This window comes from Euprymna scolopes, chromosome 44, assembly GCF_053919585.1.
Source record: "Euprymna scolopes isolate OS-2025 chromosome 44, ASM5391958v1, whole genome shotgun sequence".
In the NCBI taxonomy this organism is placed as follows: domain Eukaryota; kingdom Metazoa; phylum Mollusca; class Cephalopoda; order Sepiida; family Sepiolidae; genus Euprymna; species Euprymna scolopes.
Window position 1 is genome coordinate 33,161,136 of NC_136525.1, and position 17,323 is coordinate 33,178,458.

A 17,323-nucleotide genomic window follows, 5' to 3' on the forward strand; every position below is an offset into this window, starting at 1 on the left:
AAAACGGCAACTGAAGCATATGTTCCCATGCAGAAATTTTATAGCAAACCCCACTCTCCCCAATGGTTTACTTCTACTTGTGCAGCTGCCATTGCTCAAAGGCAGCGTGTGTACTGCAGATTTAACCGACATAAGTCCAGTCCAGACAGAAATTTATAGAAGCTACAAGTAATTGTAAGAAAGAAATAGTGACAGCTAAGAGAGAATTTACTGAAACCACCAGAAAACGCATGGAAGCACAGAAATTAGGAACTCAGGATTTTTGGAAAATCTACAACAGTGTAGTAAATAATGGGCAATCAACAATTCATCCACTATCAAACAATCATGAGGTTGTTTGCATGGTTACCGAGAAGGCTAACATGCTTGCCAGTCGGTTTACCTCAAACTCCATAACCACTCCCTTCCTGACTTTCCTTTGCGGACAGACGCTACACTAGATGATCTGAAAATCATCCCTTCTCAGGTGCATTATATCATAAAAAACCTTGGAATCTTAAAAGCATGTGGACCTGATCTCATCCCGGCTGTGCTATTAAAAAAATGCTCTGCTGAGGTTACTCCAGTTCTCTCCAAACTATACAACAAATGCCTTAACGAATCTTATTTTCCTGACTGCTGGAAAACTGCTTCTGTGGTACTAGTTTTTAAGAATTCTGGCGAAAGAACTGACCCATTAAATTATTACTCCTCCCGCTTTTCGCCAAAATATTTGAGTCCATAATTAACTAAGCTCTAGTCTATCACCTTACAGCTGCTAAACATCTGATTGACCAACAATATGGATTTAAGCAAGCCTGTTCCACAGCAGTTATCCTAACTGTAATCTCTGAACGTGTATACGATTCACTGGACAAAGCAGGTGAGGGTAGAGCAGTAGCCATAGATATATCTAAGCCTTTTGACAGGGTATGACACAATGGTCTTTTCAGGAAAATCAGATCATACCCCCCCCCCAGCTCGATGACAATGAAAATTAATTCCCTCAAATCTTTGCACATTATCTGGAAAGAAAAAAAAAAAATTTTAAGCATGTATCCATGAAAAGAAATTTTATTTCAGCCTTTTTTATTTTGTAAGAAGTTGAGTACAAGACGAGGTAAAAACAATGACAATATTGAAATAATTTAATAATTTTAAATTATTTACTAACATAATGAATCGGACCAAGATAGTATTGTAGTGTTATGTTTTTGTGAATTTTCCAGGTATACCTCATTTTCAGCAATAAAGATAAAAAAAAATATGTACAATCACCTGGTTGATACTTGTTTATATCTGGAGTCAGATGTAGTAAAATGACAGAACACTGCAATACTATCCTGGTTCAATAATATGTTGGTAAATAAAAAATTTATAATTAAAAATTATTGAAATCTTACAATATTGTCATTCTTTTTGCCTTGTCTCATACCAAACTGTATTTTTCTACACAACTGCATTGTCATAACATTCAAACACAAACTCGTTACACTATATACAACGCTTCAAGCAAACTATAACATGATTTTGTTTCATATTTTTAATTGATTTGATATTTTTGTTTTCAGAAGAACGGCAAGCTGAAGCTTTCCGGATCAAAAGGAAATACCCAGAAAGACTACCAGTAAGCATTTTGTTTTCCTCCATTTTTATAATTGATAAGGGTATCTGTTCCAGGATAGGAAAAATTAATTCTCTGAACAGTTTTATGTCCCATTATGAAGATTAAAATCAAAATATAATGGTACTAAGCTTTGTTTGGAAGCCTTATTCTAATTTGGATCAAAATCAATTATTTTGATTCTCGAAAATGTCTGAAATTTAAGAGGTTTTAAGAAATTGAAATTCAAGGAAACTTGCTTAATTGGTATTTACTATGAATCCCATTCAGTGCAAATCTGTAATATTTGAATTTTGAAGTGGGACTTTTAAACTGAAATTTGGGGAATATTTTTTTTAGAAATTGATGTCTTATACCTATTATTGACATTTTACCCAAATATTGGGAATATTTGAATTTTCAAAAAGGACTTTCACCTCTTTTTACTCCCTTTACATGAAACTAAATATAGCTGACATTATGTTTAGAAACTGTTTCAGAAATCATAAGGGAAATTCCAGCCCATATCATCCATTGATTTTGGCCCAGAAATAAGAAATTTGTGCATTATGGCACTCTATTTTGGAATCCGAATGTTTTAGAAAATTTGCAATTTTGGGACTAAAAATTTTACTCTTGGGCCTGAATTTTACCCAAGTGTGTTTTCAAAAATCAAAGTTAGAAAGACACCAAATGTAAGGAAAAAAACTCATTTTGACCAATTCATGTGCCACTGCGGCACTTTTTAAGAGGTCGTTCAGCCCTCCAAAGCAGAGCAACAAAAAGGATAACTGCGGTACTTTTCCTGAAACAACTTTTGGATTTTTTTTAAATAACATGGGATGAAACTTTCATAAAATCAAAAAATATCTCTTAGCTATTCTGGCATATTTTAATCCCAAAATTTGGTATTTTTCAAAAACTTTCTTGGTTTAAGTAAGATAATTGTGATATTTGCAACGGACTAGTGTGATCTCCTTGAGTGGTAGAACAAAAACACAAAGCTTTGCTGAAAATATAGCTCAGAATGTCAAGTGAAAACTTACAGACCAGCAAATCTGCTCTTATTTTAGGGTTTCCCACTATAGTGGGAGCAGGGGGATCCCCTACCTCAGCCGAAAATTTCTTGTCTAACTTTTAAAATAGTTTTTAAAAGACTCTTAAATTTAAAACAAATCCTCTTGGTCTAAATAACTCAAAAACATTGTTTTAACCCCTCCCCTAGAGTTATGGATCCTTAATGAGTATCCAAAAAATGTGTCCTCCCACGTTAGGAACACAATTGTGAAACCCTGTATTTACAGAAATTTTGACTTTGTCATCTTAAATGCCAGGAGAATTAGGACAGTTCAACAGATTACATATGCATCACTGTGAAATATGCAAACCAATATGTACAAAAATCATCAGACGAAAATCAATTGTACTTTCAACATCTATCAAAGTAGTTCTGGGTTTTGTTCTTTTCCTCATCTGTGATGAAATATCTTCTTCCATTTGATGTGTTTGGTGCCGCCATCTTCTTGATTACCTTGTTTAATGGAGTCCATTCCTTATCATCTGTACAAGGTTAGTGAAATTGAGCTGATGGATAATGTGGATGCAGGAATTTGTAAGTGAGGTCTTGTTCATCCTTATTTATAACCTTAATCGATGCCAACCACTAAAACCCGTCAAAGATGCAAGTGATGTAGTCATTGCATTTATAGAGACTAGTATCTCGTTCTATTGTTCAGGCATGGCCAGGAAAGAATAATCAACACTGTGTTGATACTTAATTGTTATCTCTGGATTGTTTATTAGGATGTTGGAATAAAGTGATGACAACTTCTAGTGCCAGGGATGGTATCACTGAGCTAGTACCGGAAATATGAGACTCGTACTGCTGTTTTTTGCTCAATGGTAAGGAAAGTAATTCCTCGATTTGTTTTGCAATATTCCTCAACTGCTTGGAACGTTAAAATTTGGTTGTTGATAGGCATTTGAAAACTGGCTTGCAGTATATTACCCCCGATTCCATCAAAGGGGATTTCTTGTGACTAGTTGCAAAGAATGTCCACGTTGCATCGATGCCAAAATTAGATTTGTGGTGGCAAAGATTGAGAAATGCCTTGTAACTTTTATATTGACCAGCGCAGCCATCACTAAACTATTCAATTCTTCTAATCTGTGGCAAATTCTCCTTGATCCATGCCATGACAATTCTCTGCAGTTCATGGACAAAAGGGATGTCCTGTTCAAGATCATCAGATATGATACACAAAGAAATGTGTTGAAGTTTTCCATCTTGTTTGAAATATATCGCCAAAGGATGCATGGTGCACTGGTCCTTTTTCCAGTGATATCCTTGGATTTCATCCTGCATTACGTAATGGTAATTTTCTGCAAAGTCCAGAAGAATGATGCATTCTTCCCCAGTAATCTCATCTTTTCTTTGTGTGAGGAATTGAACCTGACTTTTTACTATATAAGCGTGGATAGTTATCTATGCCAAAAATCAGCAGCTTCATGAAATCTTCAATATCAACTGTGTATGTCTGTAGGGTTGTCATGTCTACATTTGCCACTGGCTGTAAGACATCTCATTAATTTCAATGAATTTGTCATGAATGTACTTTTCCAGAGTAGTATATCCAGGACATTTTTTACAGTGACGCACCATATATTCAAAATTTGTAATGTCACACACTGCCATAGCCATCAAGTCCTTGTAGGTGATGCTGAACTTAGGGAGTTGGGTGGCTTCATTATCAGTATTTGTGTCTTCAGATTCTTCAGCTTTCTTTTTCAACTGTGTTAACAGCAGAGTTAAAACAATCAACAGTTTTATATTCTGATAAGTGTAGCATTACAAGTTGTTTTTTTTTCTTTTTAGATAATTATTTTATCAACTTGCATGAAAAGAGCTATGTAAAGGTGTTTAAAACCGTTTGAATTATGCAAACACCATCAGTAGTTCAAAAGTTATGAGAATTTTAAATGCTAAAATTTAGGCTTTTTTGTGTACATCTTTTAGAAAAAATGGGCTAAATTACAGGCCTCAACATTTCAAGAAATTTGTTAATTTTGCCACCATTTATTTATTTTTCAAGCTATTCTCATAAAATTTGGTACTCTTATGTAAAATTGTGTGCTCTTTCTGATTACGCAGTCAAATTTGATGTCATGAATTATAATTTTAGATGTACAAATTAAAATTTTTTTTAAACTGCCGTGTGGTATCATACAGTGGGTGTCTATTTATGAACAAAACTAAGTATTATAGTAGTATTTAAATATAGCTTTATTGAGGATAGGAATTTTCCTTCCTCCTCACCAAAGGAGAGCTTAATCTTGGGTGTAGCCATATACATTTTATAACTTATATATATATATATATATTTTTACCACTAAAAAACACAATTCTACTTTAAGAACAAATAAGAAGTTAAACGCATGTTAACACTTTTAGTGCATGTGTATTAAAACAACAAAATAGTATTGTTTGGAAATCAAATTTGAAAAACTTAAAATATTTTTTTTAAATTGACGAACTCAGAATAAACAATAACGAGTCGAGTAAGACGGTTTTCTATTTTTAAGAGAATACTTTAATCAGATCAGCGCATGATGCACTTAACGACCGTTTTTTCTGTAAGCGGATTTGATTTCTATAAAAGATAACATTTTAAAGAAAATGCAGCACAATTAATAATCATCAAATATTGACATATTTTAGATGAAAAAAAATTCTGAAACTATTATCTATATGAAAATGGTGCCGATTTATCTTATCGATTTTGAAATATTCTTTGTCAATTTTGCTCGGTCATAACTTTGCTTCCTGTAGTCGTAAAAAAAAAATCAGTCTTTATTTATATAACCTGTAAAATTTCAGCCATATCCAATCAAATTTGACCCCCGCACATATGTATCCAAACGTAACGTATAAAATGTAAACATTGAAAAAACTGTTTCCCTTTTTGCTGTCGTCATTTTTTACTGTTTTTTCATTTTTAACTTGGAGCATAAAAATATTGAACGCATAAAAGAAAAATAAATTAACATCATTGGAATACTTCTTTTATTCTTTTTCCATCAATATAATTCAAAAATTGACCCACAAATAAAAAAGATATGACTTGTTGAAGCACAGTAGGTATGTAATATTGCCGGTGTCCATGAAAATATAGCATACGCTTGTAATGTTAATAAGTGCGAATACATGCAGAATAGGAAGCTGATGATGACACAATAACACATTATGGGTTTGTATTACTGTACAAATAGATTCGAAAAAGTTGTCAAAAAACAAATATATGACAAATAAATGTTATCAAAGGCAAGATAAGTTACTTTTCTACCTAACTGGATATATTTTTTGTGTTTTTATTCAGTGTAACATGTTTATTTAGCTCGAAAAACATGCAGTGTTTACCGATGTATTGGAAAATTCAAAATGGCGGCCGACTCTCTCTCGGAGAGGGTAAGTTTGGGAAAAGGTATTATAAATAATAAACTAGACAAAATACTGTTAGAAATTTGCTCAATATATGTTACCGTGACATAACTTGACATATATTCGGTGGTTTTTTAATAGTATTTTGTCTAGTTTATTATTTATAACATCTTTTCCCAAACTTAGCGTGTTAAAGAGACAGTCGGCCGCCATTTTGAATTTTCCAATACATTGCTAAACACTGCATGTTTTTCGAGCTGAATAAACATGTTACATTGAATAAAAACACAAAAAATATATCCAGTTAGGTAGAAAAGTAACTTATCTTGCCTTTGATAACATTTATTTGTTATATATTTGTTTTTTTGACAACTTTTTCGAATCTATGTGTACAGTAATACAAACCCCACATTATTTTGGATGGAGCTCACAAAACTTAGAAAGTCCTATTTTGTGGTCCAGATATTTCTGCTCGTAGGCTGTGTAGAGAGAAGATTGCATATGAATTTTGTTGCCAATGCTCACATAATCTTTACGTCCAGGCATCATTCTTGAATATTCATCATCATCATAGAATGCTTGAACATCCATCATCATCATAGAATGCTTGAACTCAAAACCTTCTTGGGATAAAGCTCTTCCTTTCTTCTTGTCAGCTAATGAAATAATGTTGTGGCTTTAAGTGCTCCTGCTTCACAGACTATGTATTCAGATACATTGAAGTAATCTGTAAACTTCTTGCACAACCAACTTTTAGGAATCAGTCATCAGCAATACCCACAAATCCTCAATTGATGAATAACTGTCATTAGACTACAAGAAATTATCCAGTTTAAAAGTAAATACTTACCAAGAATTTTTGACATTTATGACTTTTCTGGATTTTCTGGAAAATTATCAAAAATGTAAAACAACACTTTTTCTGAAATCCTAAATTAAAAATCTGGCACAAACAAAAGTAGCCTATCCATATAAGGAACAACTTCTATGAGTCAAACTTTCAATTTTGGCTTTCAATTTTTTTGTTTTTGTTTTTATATGGATAGTTTGCCAAAAAGTGCCCAAAATTGAGCGTTCCCGTATTTTGGGTCCATACATAATTTAAAAAATTTTCAGATTTTGCATTGAAATGCTCAAATTTCAATTTCAAATTTCAAATGCTCAAATTTCAATTTCTCACTGAATTTTGACCCAAAAATCTGTATATGTGGTATATCATGTCTGTTCCAAGTCAAAAAATCTTGTTCCAAAGTGTGACCAAGATTTTGAAACATGTCGTATGCATGTAACTGTACCTGAAGACTGTTCTTAGTTGCATGTTTTGGGGTTTTATTAGACAGGAACTGTATAAGCAAGTCATTGAAAGTATCTTCAGCAATGACAAACTGGTAAAGAATACTACAAGCAACAAAATAACTCACAAAATGCCAAAATTCTGACCAGCATAACTTCGCCCTTCGAAAACTCAAACACAACTTGGAATAAAATCATTATTTCATACACAAATAACTAATATACTGCACGTAGTGAGATCTGCAATGATCAAATTGAGTTCCAAAGAGTTAAAATTCTGTGTTTTTGTTCTACTACTCAAAGAGATCACACTAGTCTGTCACAAATATCACAATTTTCTAACCGAGAAAGTTTTTGAAAAATAACAAATTTCAGGGTTTAAATACGGCAGAATAGTGGTAATGCCAAGAAATATTTTTGATTTTATTAAAGTTTCATCCTATGTTATTTAAAAAATGAAAAAATTGTTTCAGGAAAAGATCCAGTTATCCTTTTTGTTGCTCTGCTGAACAACCTCTTAAAAAGTGCCGGAGTGGCACATGAATTGGTCAAAACGAGTTCTTTCCTTTTATTTGGTGCCTTTCTAACTATGATGTTTGGATTCCTCACCCTTGAAAACATACTTGGGTGAAATTCAGGACCAAGAGTATTATTTTTAGCCTTAAAATTGCAAGTTCGGATTCCAAAATAGTGTCATAACGCACAGATTTCTTATTTCTGGGCTGAAATCAACCCTTTAAAAAAAAAATGGGTTCTCCTATTCAAATATAGCTGAAAATGCACATTCTCTTAGTTTTTACCTAAATTTTATCAGGTGTTCATAATAAAAAAATCTAAGAGCGATGGTGTCAGGGCTGGATGATATATGCTGGAATGTCCCATAATAATCAGTTTAGGGATGAATTCTGTATGTAGAAATACATACATATAAACATCTATACATACCTAACTTTATATAGTTGGGATTGGAAACGTTTATGCTCTTTGCATAAGGCTAATGTTTTCTTTTTATTTATACAATTCCGGTGACCATACAAAAAAAAATATATATATATACCTAACTTTATATAAATAAGCTCTGTTTATATCAGTAACAACATCCTGTCAGGCCTACATGTGTCACAACTTTTCTATAGTCGGAGTGATTGCCTAAAGGAGTATCTGTATTGAGATGGTTAATGTACAGATATAACTTTGTACGACAACTAAATCTCCCTCTTGATTCAAAATGTTGAGATTTAGCAACAAGCAAAAGCAAGATAGCTAGCAACAAGTTGAATGGCAGACCAGCATGAGTTGAGGAATGATGATGATATATAATGTAATATGTATATGATAACTGCAACATCTTGTCATGAGTGCCACATCTTCATTCAGAAAAACGATGTTAGGATAGGCCTAATGCCATCTGTGTGCAGATCAGTAACTGTAACAGCCACACACGTCACAACTTTTCCGTAACTAGTGTCATTGTTTTTATCTGAACTGTAATGTAGAGATCTAGTAGCTTTGTACGACAGCTAAATCCACCTCTTTTTTTTTTTTAAAGCAACAAATTGAACCACGGACCAAAATAATGTGAGAAATGGCTTTCTTTTCTCTCTTTATAAGTAAAATAGGCATTCACTCCACATTTTTAAACAAAGCCCAGTGAAAAATTAATATTTACTTTGTTTTAATTACAAAATTATTTCAATAGTTAAGCATTTCAAATACAATCTTTTTTTTTTTTTTTTTTTTTTTTTCTTAGTGAACATAAATATACAGGGTGGAACAATCTGTTGCCCTAAATAAAACAACACTACGACTTTATTTTAAAACTTTTATTGAAAAAAATCAATTTGGGTAACTTTATTATGTAGTAGAACTGACATCTATTCAATGCAGCCGCCTTCAGCCTCAATCACCACTTTGATACTGGTCTGGAACTGAAAGCATGCTTTTTCCACAAGCGCCAGCAGGAGCTTGGCGAATACTAGACAGATGGTGACAAAAGTGCTGGCTTTGGTGTTGTGGGATGTTATGTTGATGTTTTTGACATATGACCAAATGAAGTAGTCCAGCGAGTTCAGATCTGGGAGGAGGGGGACAGTGAGAGAAGGGTACAAAGTTGTAGCATTCCTTCTGAAGCCAAGCCTAGGTATCTTTGGACTTGTGAGCTGGCGCAGAATCCTGTTTCCACTTTCAGGGTCTGCCAGCGGCCACCTGATTGCACTAGGGATCACCACACTCTTCAGCACATCCAGGCACACTTTGGTGTTGACTTTCAAGCCGACTTCAAAGATGTGAAGTGGCAGAATATGGCCCTGACTTGAAACCACGCCATTTTTTCATTACCCTGGGCACATCTCTATTATTCATGGGCACATCTCTATTATTCATGGGCACATCTCTATTATTCCTGGGCACATCTCTATTATTCCTGGGCACATCTCTATTATTCCTGGGCACATCTCTATTATTCATGGCAATCCAGCGATATATTTTAAAGGTGCTGTCAATGGTCCTATTATCATAACTTTGATCATTAGAGAGCATGAGTTTTACAGTGGTGCATCTCTGATCTCGCTTGTTGAACATTGTGTCACTTTCAGACATGATAAGTCTCATATTGCCCTTGGGATTTGTACACAATTGGTCAACTAGTAGATTGTCTGCAACAAAGAAAAAAAGAAAAGAAAACCGGTTTTCATCAAATGGAACTGGAATCATGTCATCTTTTCTAGAGGAATAATTTTTTTGTTCCACCCTGTTATAACCACTAAACTTTTTAGCCTGTTAAAGAGGCAAAAGTTATATAGCCTGTTGACTTAGAATGAGTGTTTTATGCCAAATTAATGGTTACATTTGTGCTCATTTTTGCATTTAATACTAATATGTATGACTGTGCAAGGGATGGATATCATAATACTTAGTTCGCTGCACCTTATAACAAAATTTTTGCCAGATTAGCCCAGTAGTTTTCAACAAAAATTAGAGTAAAACTTCTCTAGTATATGCATCGAATGGATACCATAAAACTTAGTTTGCCGTACTTTATCATAGCAATGGTCCATACAAATTTTCTGTTAGATTGGCTCAGAAGTTTCCAAGAAAAAGTAGAATGGACAAACAGGCAAAGAGAAATATAATTTAGAATACCTAACTTTTTAGGATTTCTGATTTTTATAAAACTTTATCAAAATTTAAAAGAATGATTCAAAAGAAATTAATTTACTCTTGCCTGATATAAAATCTGCCAACGAGATAATAAATATTCATTGTCTGCCCATACTGGATCAGTTGTACTTTGATCATATTTAATTAAAATAAAAAAAAATATTTAAATCTGAATTGATAAGCGTTGAACGTTGTTCATTTGATCTTGATAAATCAATATTTAATCTGGATATATTTTGAACACTCCAATTTTGAAGAAAATAAATATTGTGTCTGACTCACTTCAATATGAAGTCTATTAAGTAAATATTCATTGAAAATATTTATTTTATTAAAAGAAATAAAGATTATCATGGCATCTATATTATTATGTATCTGTTGTATTAATCTCATGTTACGTTTCGCGTTTACTTCAGTACCGTTTGCTCCATTTATGTATCGCACTTGCATACCGTGCTACAATCAGTTTTTCTGTCCGTTGTCTTACAAGTGATCACAATTTTGAAAACTACTCTCTTCATTTTTTTTTTAGAAATTGGCAACTAAAACACAATTTCTTTACCTGTGCTGCAAATTGTAATCTCAAGAATAACAAACAGTGGAAAATTACAATTAAAAAATAAAGATGCTGATGGACAAATAAATTAAAAAACAGGAAATTCATTGAATGTTGGAAAACCTTCTACTTTAATAGTTTCTTCCTTTGAACTGCTAGACTTTGGAATTCCCTCCCTGTTTCTTGCCTCCCTTACTGTACTAACCTGCAGAAGTTTAAATGTAATGTGAATAATAGACATGTCGCTGCTCAACTCCCTACATAGTGTCCCTGTTGGATACAATCTAAGATAGTAGTCTCTTACATTTCATGGAGCAATATGCTTTGTTTGAGGTGGAAATAAAACAAAAATAATTATAAGGATACCTCAATGCCTGAGGTTTGCTTCGTTTATTTCTTCCACATACATATTTTTAAAATGGTCATCCATCTGGTACTGGCCAGGCTCAACATTGCTTAACTTTGCTGATCTAATGAGACCCAGTGTATTAACGTGCTTATACCATATATATATATATATATATATATATATATATATGCACACCTTAGGAATACAGCATGAATCTTTGTATCCCAGAAGACCATACTATTTCAAAGATGCCAGCTCATTTCATGTGTGATCCTTTTTCTTGAGTAAATATTTTCCACTGGCATGCCTGCCATCATCAATGTACATCTAACCACTAAACCTGCAGCGTTAAACGTTTACCGAGATAAAGAGACCAACTTTACTTTATAGATTAGGTTCGGATAAGATTTAGATTTTAATGTTTATCTGTTGACTAATAGGCCAGGCCAATTTGAGCGAGTCTCCCACCTTCTCCCACGCTTGTTTATTGATAGGTCAATATGTAGGTAAACACCTGGCGTCTGTTATCATGGGGAAATCTTTGTGTTTCTTTGTTTACAAGTTTACATTCAGAATTTCATCTCACAAATCCAAATATTTCTTCCAATTAGTATGGTTGCTATATCCGGGCCAGTGCGTCTACCACTAGTCTTTCCATCTTAGACAGGATCCAAAAAAAGAGTCTCCAATCTAATAAGTCCCACATTATCATCTGTTTCATCCCCGCAATGTTGCATCCCTGTGCCTGTTATAATGTAATGTGCTCTCAACTCACAGCACTCGTGCCCCCTCAAGATACATACTCTCAATTAACCTGAAAACCAACAAAATCCCACCTCTTCACTGCTGAGGTACCTAGATGTTAAAAAGCTTTCTCCTCACATAGTTTCTTCCCTCAGACTTCTAGACTTTGGAATTCCTTCCCAGTTTCTCGTTTACTTGACTGTACTGACATGCAGAAGTTTAAATGTAATGTGAACCGATATCTCGCTACTCAACTCCCCACAATCCCCTGTTAGACACAGTCCCAAATAGTAGCCTTTTATAGTAAAGTAGTAATAAACCTAATTTGGGGTGAATAAGAGTTTAAAAAAATTGATATCACTAGCTGTTGTCCTGAACTGTCCTGTTCTTGCCTTAAAATTGTCATAACGTTTTTATTCTGATTTAAAACAAATAAATTAATTAAAAACATTCAATCTTTGGAGTGAAATCCAATGATTCACTACACATTGATTAGGTGGGAGGAGGTCAAAGTTACCATTTTATATTTAACTAGCGTGGGTGCCCAGCGTTGCCCGGGTGTTTTAGAGGTGTAAAAGAAAAAATGGTTTTGCTAGGAAGGTAGGTTCGAACCTGAAGCCTTGACACGAAGGTGAAAAAGAAAGGGGAAAAAAACCCCTAACATCTTATCAGGTGTGTGAATTTAATGAGGTCAAACATCACGTGACTTAACTTTGGCGCTGCAAGTCAGTTTCTGCATATTTGTTTCCCCTGCCAAGCTATTGGGGAAAACAGCTCCACTAAAAATGGGAGTGCCCAAATGAATAGCAATTGCCTGATATGACGGTTTCTTTTTCCCAACATTGATCAAACCTTATTGCTTTCTGGGTGTCTTCACACGAAAGGCCGAGAACAACTTCGCTTTCAGTTTCGCTTTTTTTATACTGAAAAGCCAAAGAAACACACGGCGAGTGAAAAAAATCTTGAAAATAATGTGTAAAAAATGTGTAAAAATAACTTGTAAAAATCACTGAAATTAAAGATACTCGCGAGCTCATTTCGTAAATCTTAGATATTATAATCTACGGAGCATGAGTGACCCCCGCCAAGTGCCCCCCCCCCCAAAGGCCTTTGCCAGACATACACAAAAAATGCACACATACACACACTTTCGCTTTTATATTATAGAAAATTAACTCTCATGACTATCACTCTCCCTATTTATCTCCTTTCCATAGTATGATGAGGTGACATGAGGGACAGAAAATGGGATTTGAAGAGTCAATGCCCTAGGAGAAAAACACTTAACCTGAAAAAAATGTCTTCTTGGTAGGGGTATCTCAGATGATTAGCAATAAACTAATCCCTTCTTGAAGGGAGAAAGCAAAGCCTTGGAGGGTGGACCTTCCAAAACTGTGCATGACCATAGCTATACCTTGGTCAACAAGATTTGGAAAAGGCATCTTAATAATGATCTAGATTCTGATGTCGGGACAATTATAATTTTCGGTTTAATGTCCATTTTACATGCTGGCATGTGTTAAATGACTTTAAGTAACCTCTAAATAACCTATCTGGCGATGTCTTTATTTATTTCCCTTGGGTTAGTTTTTATCACTTTCTCTTATGTTTTTCTTGGCCTTTCCCCTGTCAACTGAATTCGCAAACTTAATTAGTCTACATTGTGTTTTTTAATGTCTTTGTGAGCATTTAGAGAAAGTGTGACTCTTTCGGGATTGTTTCTTTATTTTAGTTTGCCATCTAATTTACATAGTGTGTTCATACACACCATAAATATGTTTGTAAGTTAGATAGCAAAATAAGTCTTTTTTACTTCTATATCAAAGAATAAATTTTATACAGTCTTATTAAATATGTCACAGTTGTTGAATTTTCAGATGAAATCAAAGAGGAATCAAAAGTGCTTGTGACCCAATGAGTCATAGATACATCTTGTAGTAGTTTGGGTTATTATTTTTTTCTATTATTCAATTTTAACAAACAAAATAACCAACAAAGCAAAAAAGGTGAAAAAGTTATGCAAAGGTTACCAAAGGCAAGCTAAGTTGTTGTTCTACTTATCTGTATAATTGTGATGTGTTTTAACTTATTTTAAAGTTTTTTTTATCTATAAATAAATGTAGTGTGTAATCTGTCAAGTTAGAATGAAAAATAAAATGGTCTCTTTAGTCATAATTGAGCCTTGGTAATCACTTAAAAATCAAAGATATTAACAGAAACCAATAAATGTCACCAATTGTGCAAATGTGTAATATTCTAGCAGTATTTGGTTTAATGTTCAATTTTTGAGTGATTATCGAAGCTTTTTATTTTTCCTTTTTTTTTTTTTTTTTTTTTTTTTTTACAAGGTGATCACCACTTATCAAGGCCCGGAAGCCACTCAGGGATAAGGGTTATTGCATGTACAGTACATTAGTGTGGGGATTTAATAAAAGTGTCTACTTAAGGGGGCTGTTCATCAGGAATTTGTTTACGTTGGACTTGAAGACATCCAAGTCAGGTGGGAAGCAGGCAGACGGAACAGTTCCACAGGTATGCAGTTCTAAGAAGGAAGCTTTTATCATGGAATCTATGTTTAGGTTTAGGCACAGATAAAGAGGGGGGAAATTTTTTGATAGTGGTTTCAGCTAGATGGGTGTTTTTAGTAAAAGATTGGCGAGGGGGGGGGGTAGAGATTGGAGCTCAGATGAGCACCTGCCATGAAAATAACGATAAAACAAAGATAGGCTCGCAACATCTCTTCTGTGGGAGAGAGGTTGCAGGGAAGAGAAAAGGGCACCCCCCACTAAGCCACAAAGTCTATTTTGTACTCTGTCAAGGCAGGATAGGCTGTTTTTAGCAGCTCTTGCCCAGATATGGCAGCAGTATTCCATCTTTGGACGTACTTGGCTTTTATATAGATAGAGAATTGCATCAGTAGTGAGATATCTTCTGGAGCGGTAGAAAGATCCTACCATCTTTCCAGCGACCTTGGCAACAGATTTGATGTACGTGTTCCATTTCAGATCAGGAGTAAAGGTCAATCCCAGAAGCTTGTCAAAACATGGGGCTTCTCCTAGACGAGAGCCATCCATTTCAATTGATGCCAGATGGGGATCAGAGCGTTGATGTAAGGATAGGAGTTTGGTTTTAGATGCATTAAAGGTAACCAGCCACATCTTCCCTCACTGTACCACGCGCTCAAGATCAGAGAGGAGAGAATCAGAGAACTTTGTCATTTACAGCCTTTGATGTGTTGCCGTAGATGGTCGTGTCATCAGCATAGATGTCAACGAATGATTGTATGTGTTTTGGGAGATCATTGATGTAGATCAGGAAGAGAGTTGGACCCAGGATTGACCCCTGAGTGACTCCAGCATTAATATTGCAGGCTTCTGATTTTTGTTCATCGACCACTACTCTTATGAGCCTATCAGAGAGAAATGATTTAATGATAGAGAAAACATTTCCAGTTATACTGTAGCTGGAAATCTTGTGAAATAGGCCTTTATGCCATACCTTGTCGAAGGCCTTTGATATGTCAAGAGCAATTGCCCTAGAAAGGAAGCCTTTGTCAAGAGATTCACTAATCCTATAAGATATAACAGTTAGCACATCTGTGGTAGATCTTGCAGAACGGAAACCATATTGCGTGTCACTAAGGAGGTTATTTCTGCTAAGGTGGTTGACTATTTCTCTATTTAATATGGATTCCAGCAACTTACTCATGACACACAGGAGACTTATTGGTCTGTACTGAGAGGGAGATGACTTATCACCTGAGTTCTTAAATACAGGGCATACTGATGAGGTTTTCCAATGTGTTGGAAAGCACTTCTCCTTGAGGCAATGCTTAAACAGTTTCGTAAGTATGGAAGCAAGTTCTTCAATGTTGAAGCTTTTTTAACACTATAATTGGGATGCCGTCAGGGCCAGTTGCTTTACTGGAATCAAGGTTCTTGATTAGCTTGGCTAGTATTCATCTTGTCATATTGATGAGTGGCTCTTTTTCTTTGAAATGCGACCACCATATTTTTTTTTTTTTTTAATTACTTGACAGGTCTTTAAAGTAAGAAACACTTTAAAATAATTTAAAACGCAAAAAACTAATCAAATAGGTAGAAGAGTAACTTGCTTTTGGTAACATTTATTTGTTATATATATATATATATATATTTTTTTTTTTTATTTCTTTTTTGTTTTGTTATGTTCTGGAAAATGACTAAAGTTTGTTTACGTTTCTACACTGAAACTGACCTTTTAGTGACCTGCTGATCTACTTAAATGCCAACAAATCTATTGCTGATCTCATATTCTGATCTTTTGTTCTGATTGTCAAAATATCTTTTGTCTTTTAATGCATTCCATGGGTACTAGGAGTTAATTTTTCTGTTCTGGCTTATTTTGACTTATCCTAAACCAACCAATTCAAGTGTTTGAAAATGCTTACATAATAATTCCCTTCAATTTCAACTTGTCATAACTTATTTTTTAGATTATTTTAATAAAATTTGAATATAAACAAAATATAATCGCATTTCAAAGAAAAGGAACCACTCGTCAATATGATAAACTTAATAGCAAGTGCTCTACTGAGCTTCAATCTATGGTCCCCCCCTCGCCAAACTTTCACAAAGAAACACTCGTCTAGCTGAAAACACTATCAATAATTCCCCCTACTCTTTATCTGTGCCTAAACCTGAACGTAGATTCCATGAAAAAAGCTTCTTTCTTAGAACTGCACGCCTGTAGAACTGTCTTCTGTTCTCCTGCTTTCCAGCTGACTACAATCTGATTGTCTTCAAGTCCAACGTAAACAAATTCTTGATGAGCCGTTCCACTTAAGTTAAATTTACCAAATTTCTATTACTAACAATTATTATATTGTTCGATTGACTACTGTACACTCTTAACCCTTATTCTCGAATGGTCTCTGGGCCTTGATAAGTGGTGATGCCTATGTAAAAAAAAAAATTAATGGAGGATTTTAAGTTAAAAAAAAATCAAAGTTAATTTTTTTTCCCCATTATCAAATTGTTTACACTTGTTTTATATGGTTCGAATCTGTTTTTATTTTTACTAAATCTCTAATGTACTTCCATTAGTTTTTGTTTATCATGAGATGCCATGATGACATTTGTAAGATTTTTTTGTTTAAAGTCTGCATTTTTAGTTATTCACTGAAAATGAGCTCCTCAACCAGAATCTGCACTGAATTTCAAA

The 17,323-nt window shown here is 34.2% G+C and overlaps 1 protein-coding gene across 1 annotated transcript in view; it reads left to right on the top strand.

The window, feature by feature from the left end:
• The window catches only part of LOC145268776 (gamma-aminobutyric acid receptor-associated protein-like 2), a 67,869-nt gene that overhangs the window by 38,503 nt on the left and 12,043 nt on the right, over positions 1-17,323 (top strand). The window contains exon 2 of the mRNA XM_080124384.1: positions 1,551-1,606. Within this exon, the coding sequence (XP_079980510.1) occupies positions 1,551-1,606 (56 nt within the window). The remainder of the gene's footprint in view (positions 1-1,550; positions 1,607-17,323) is intronic.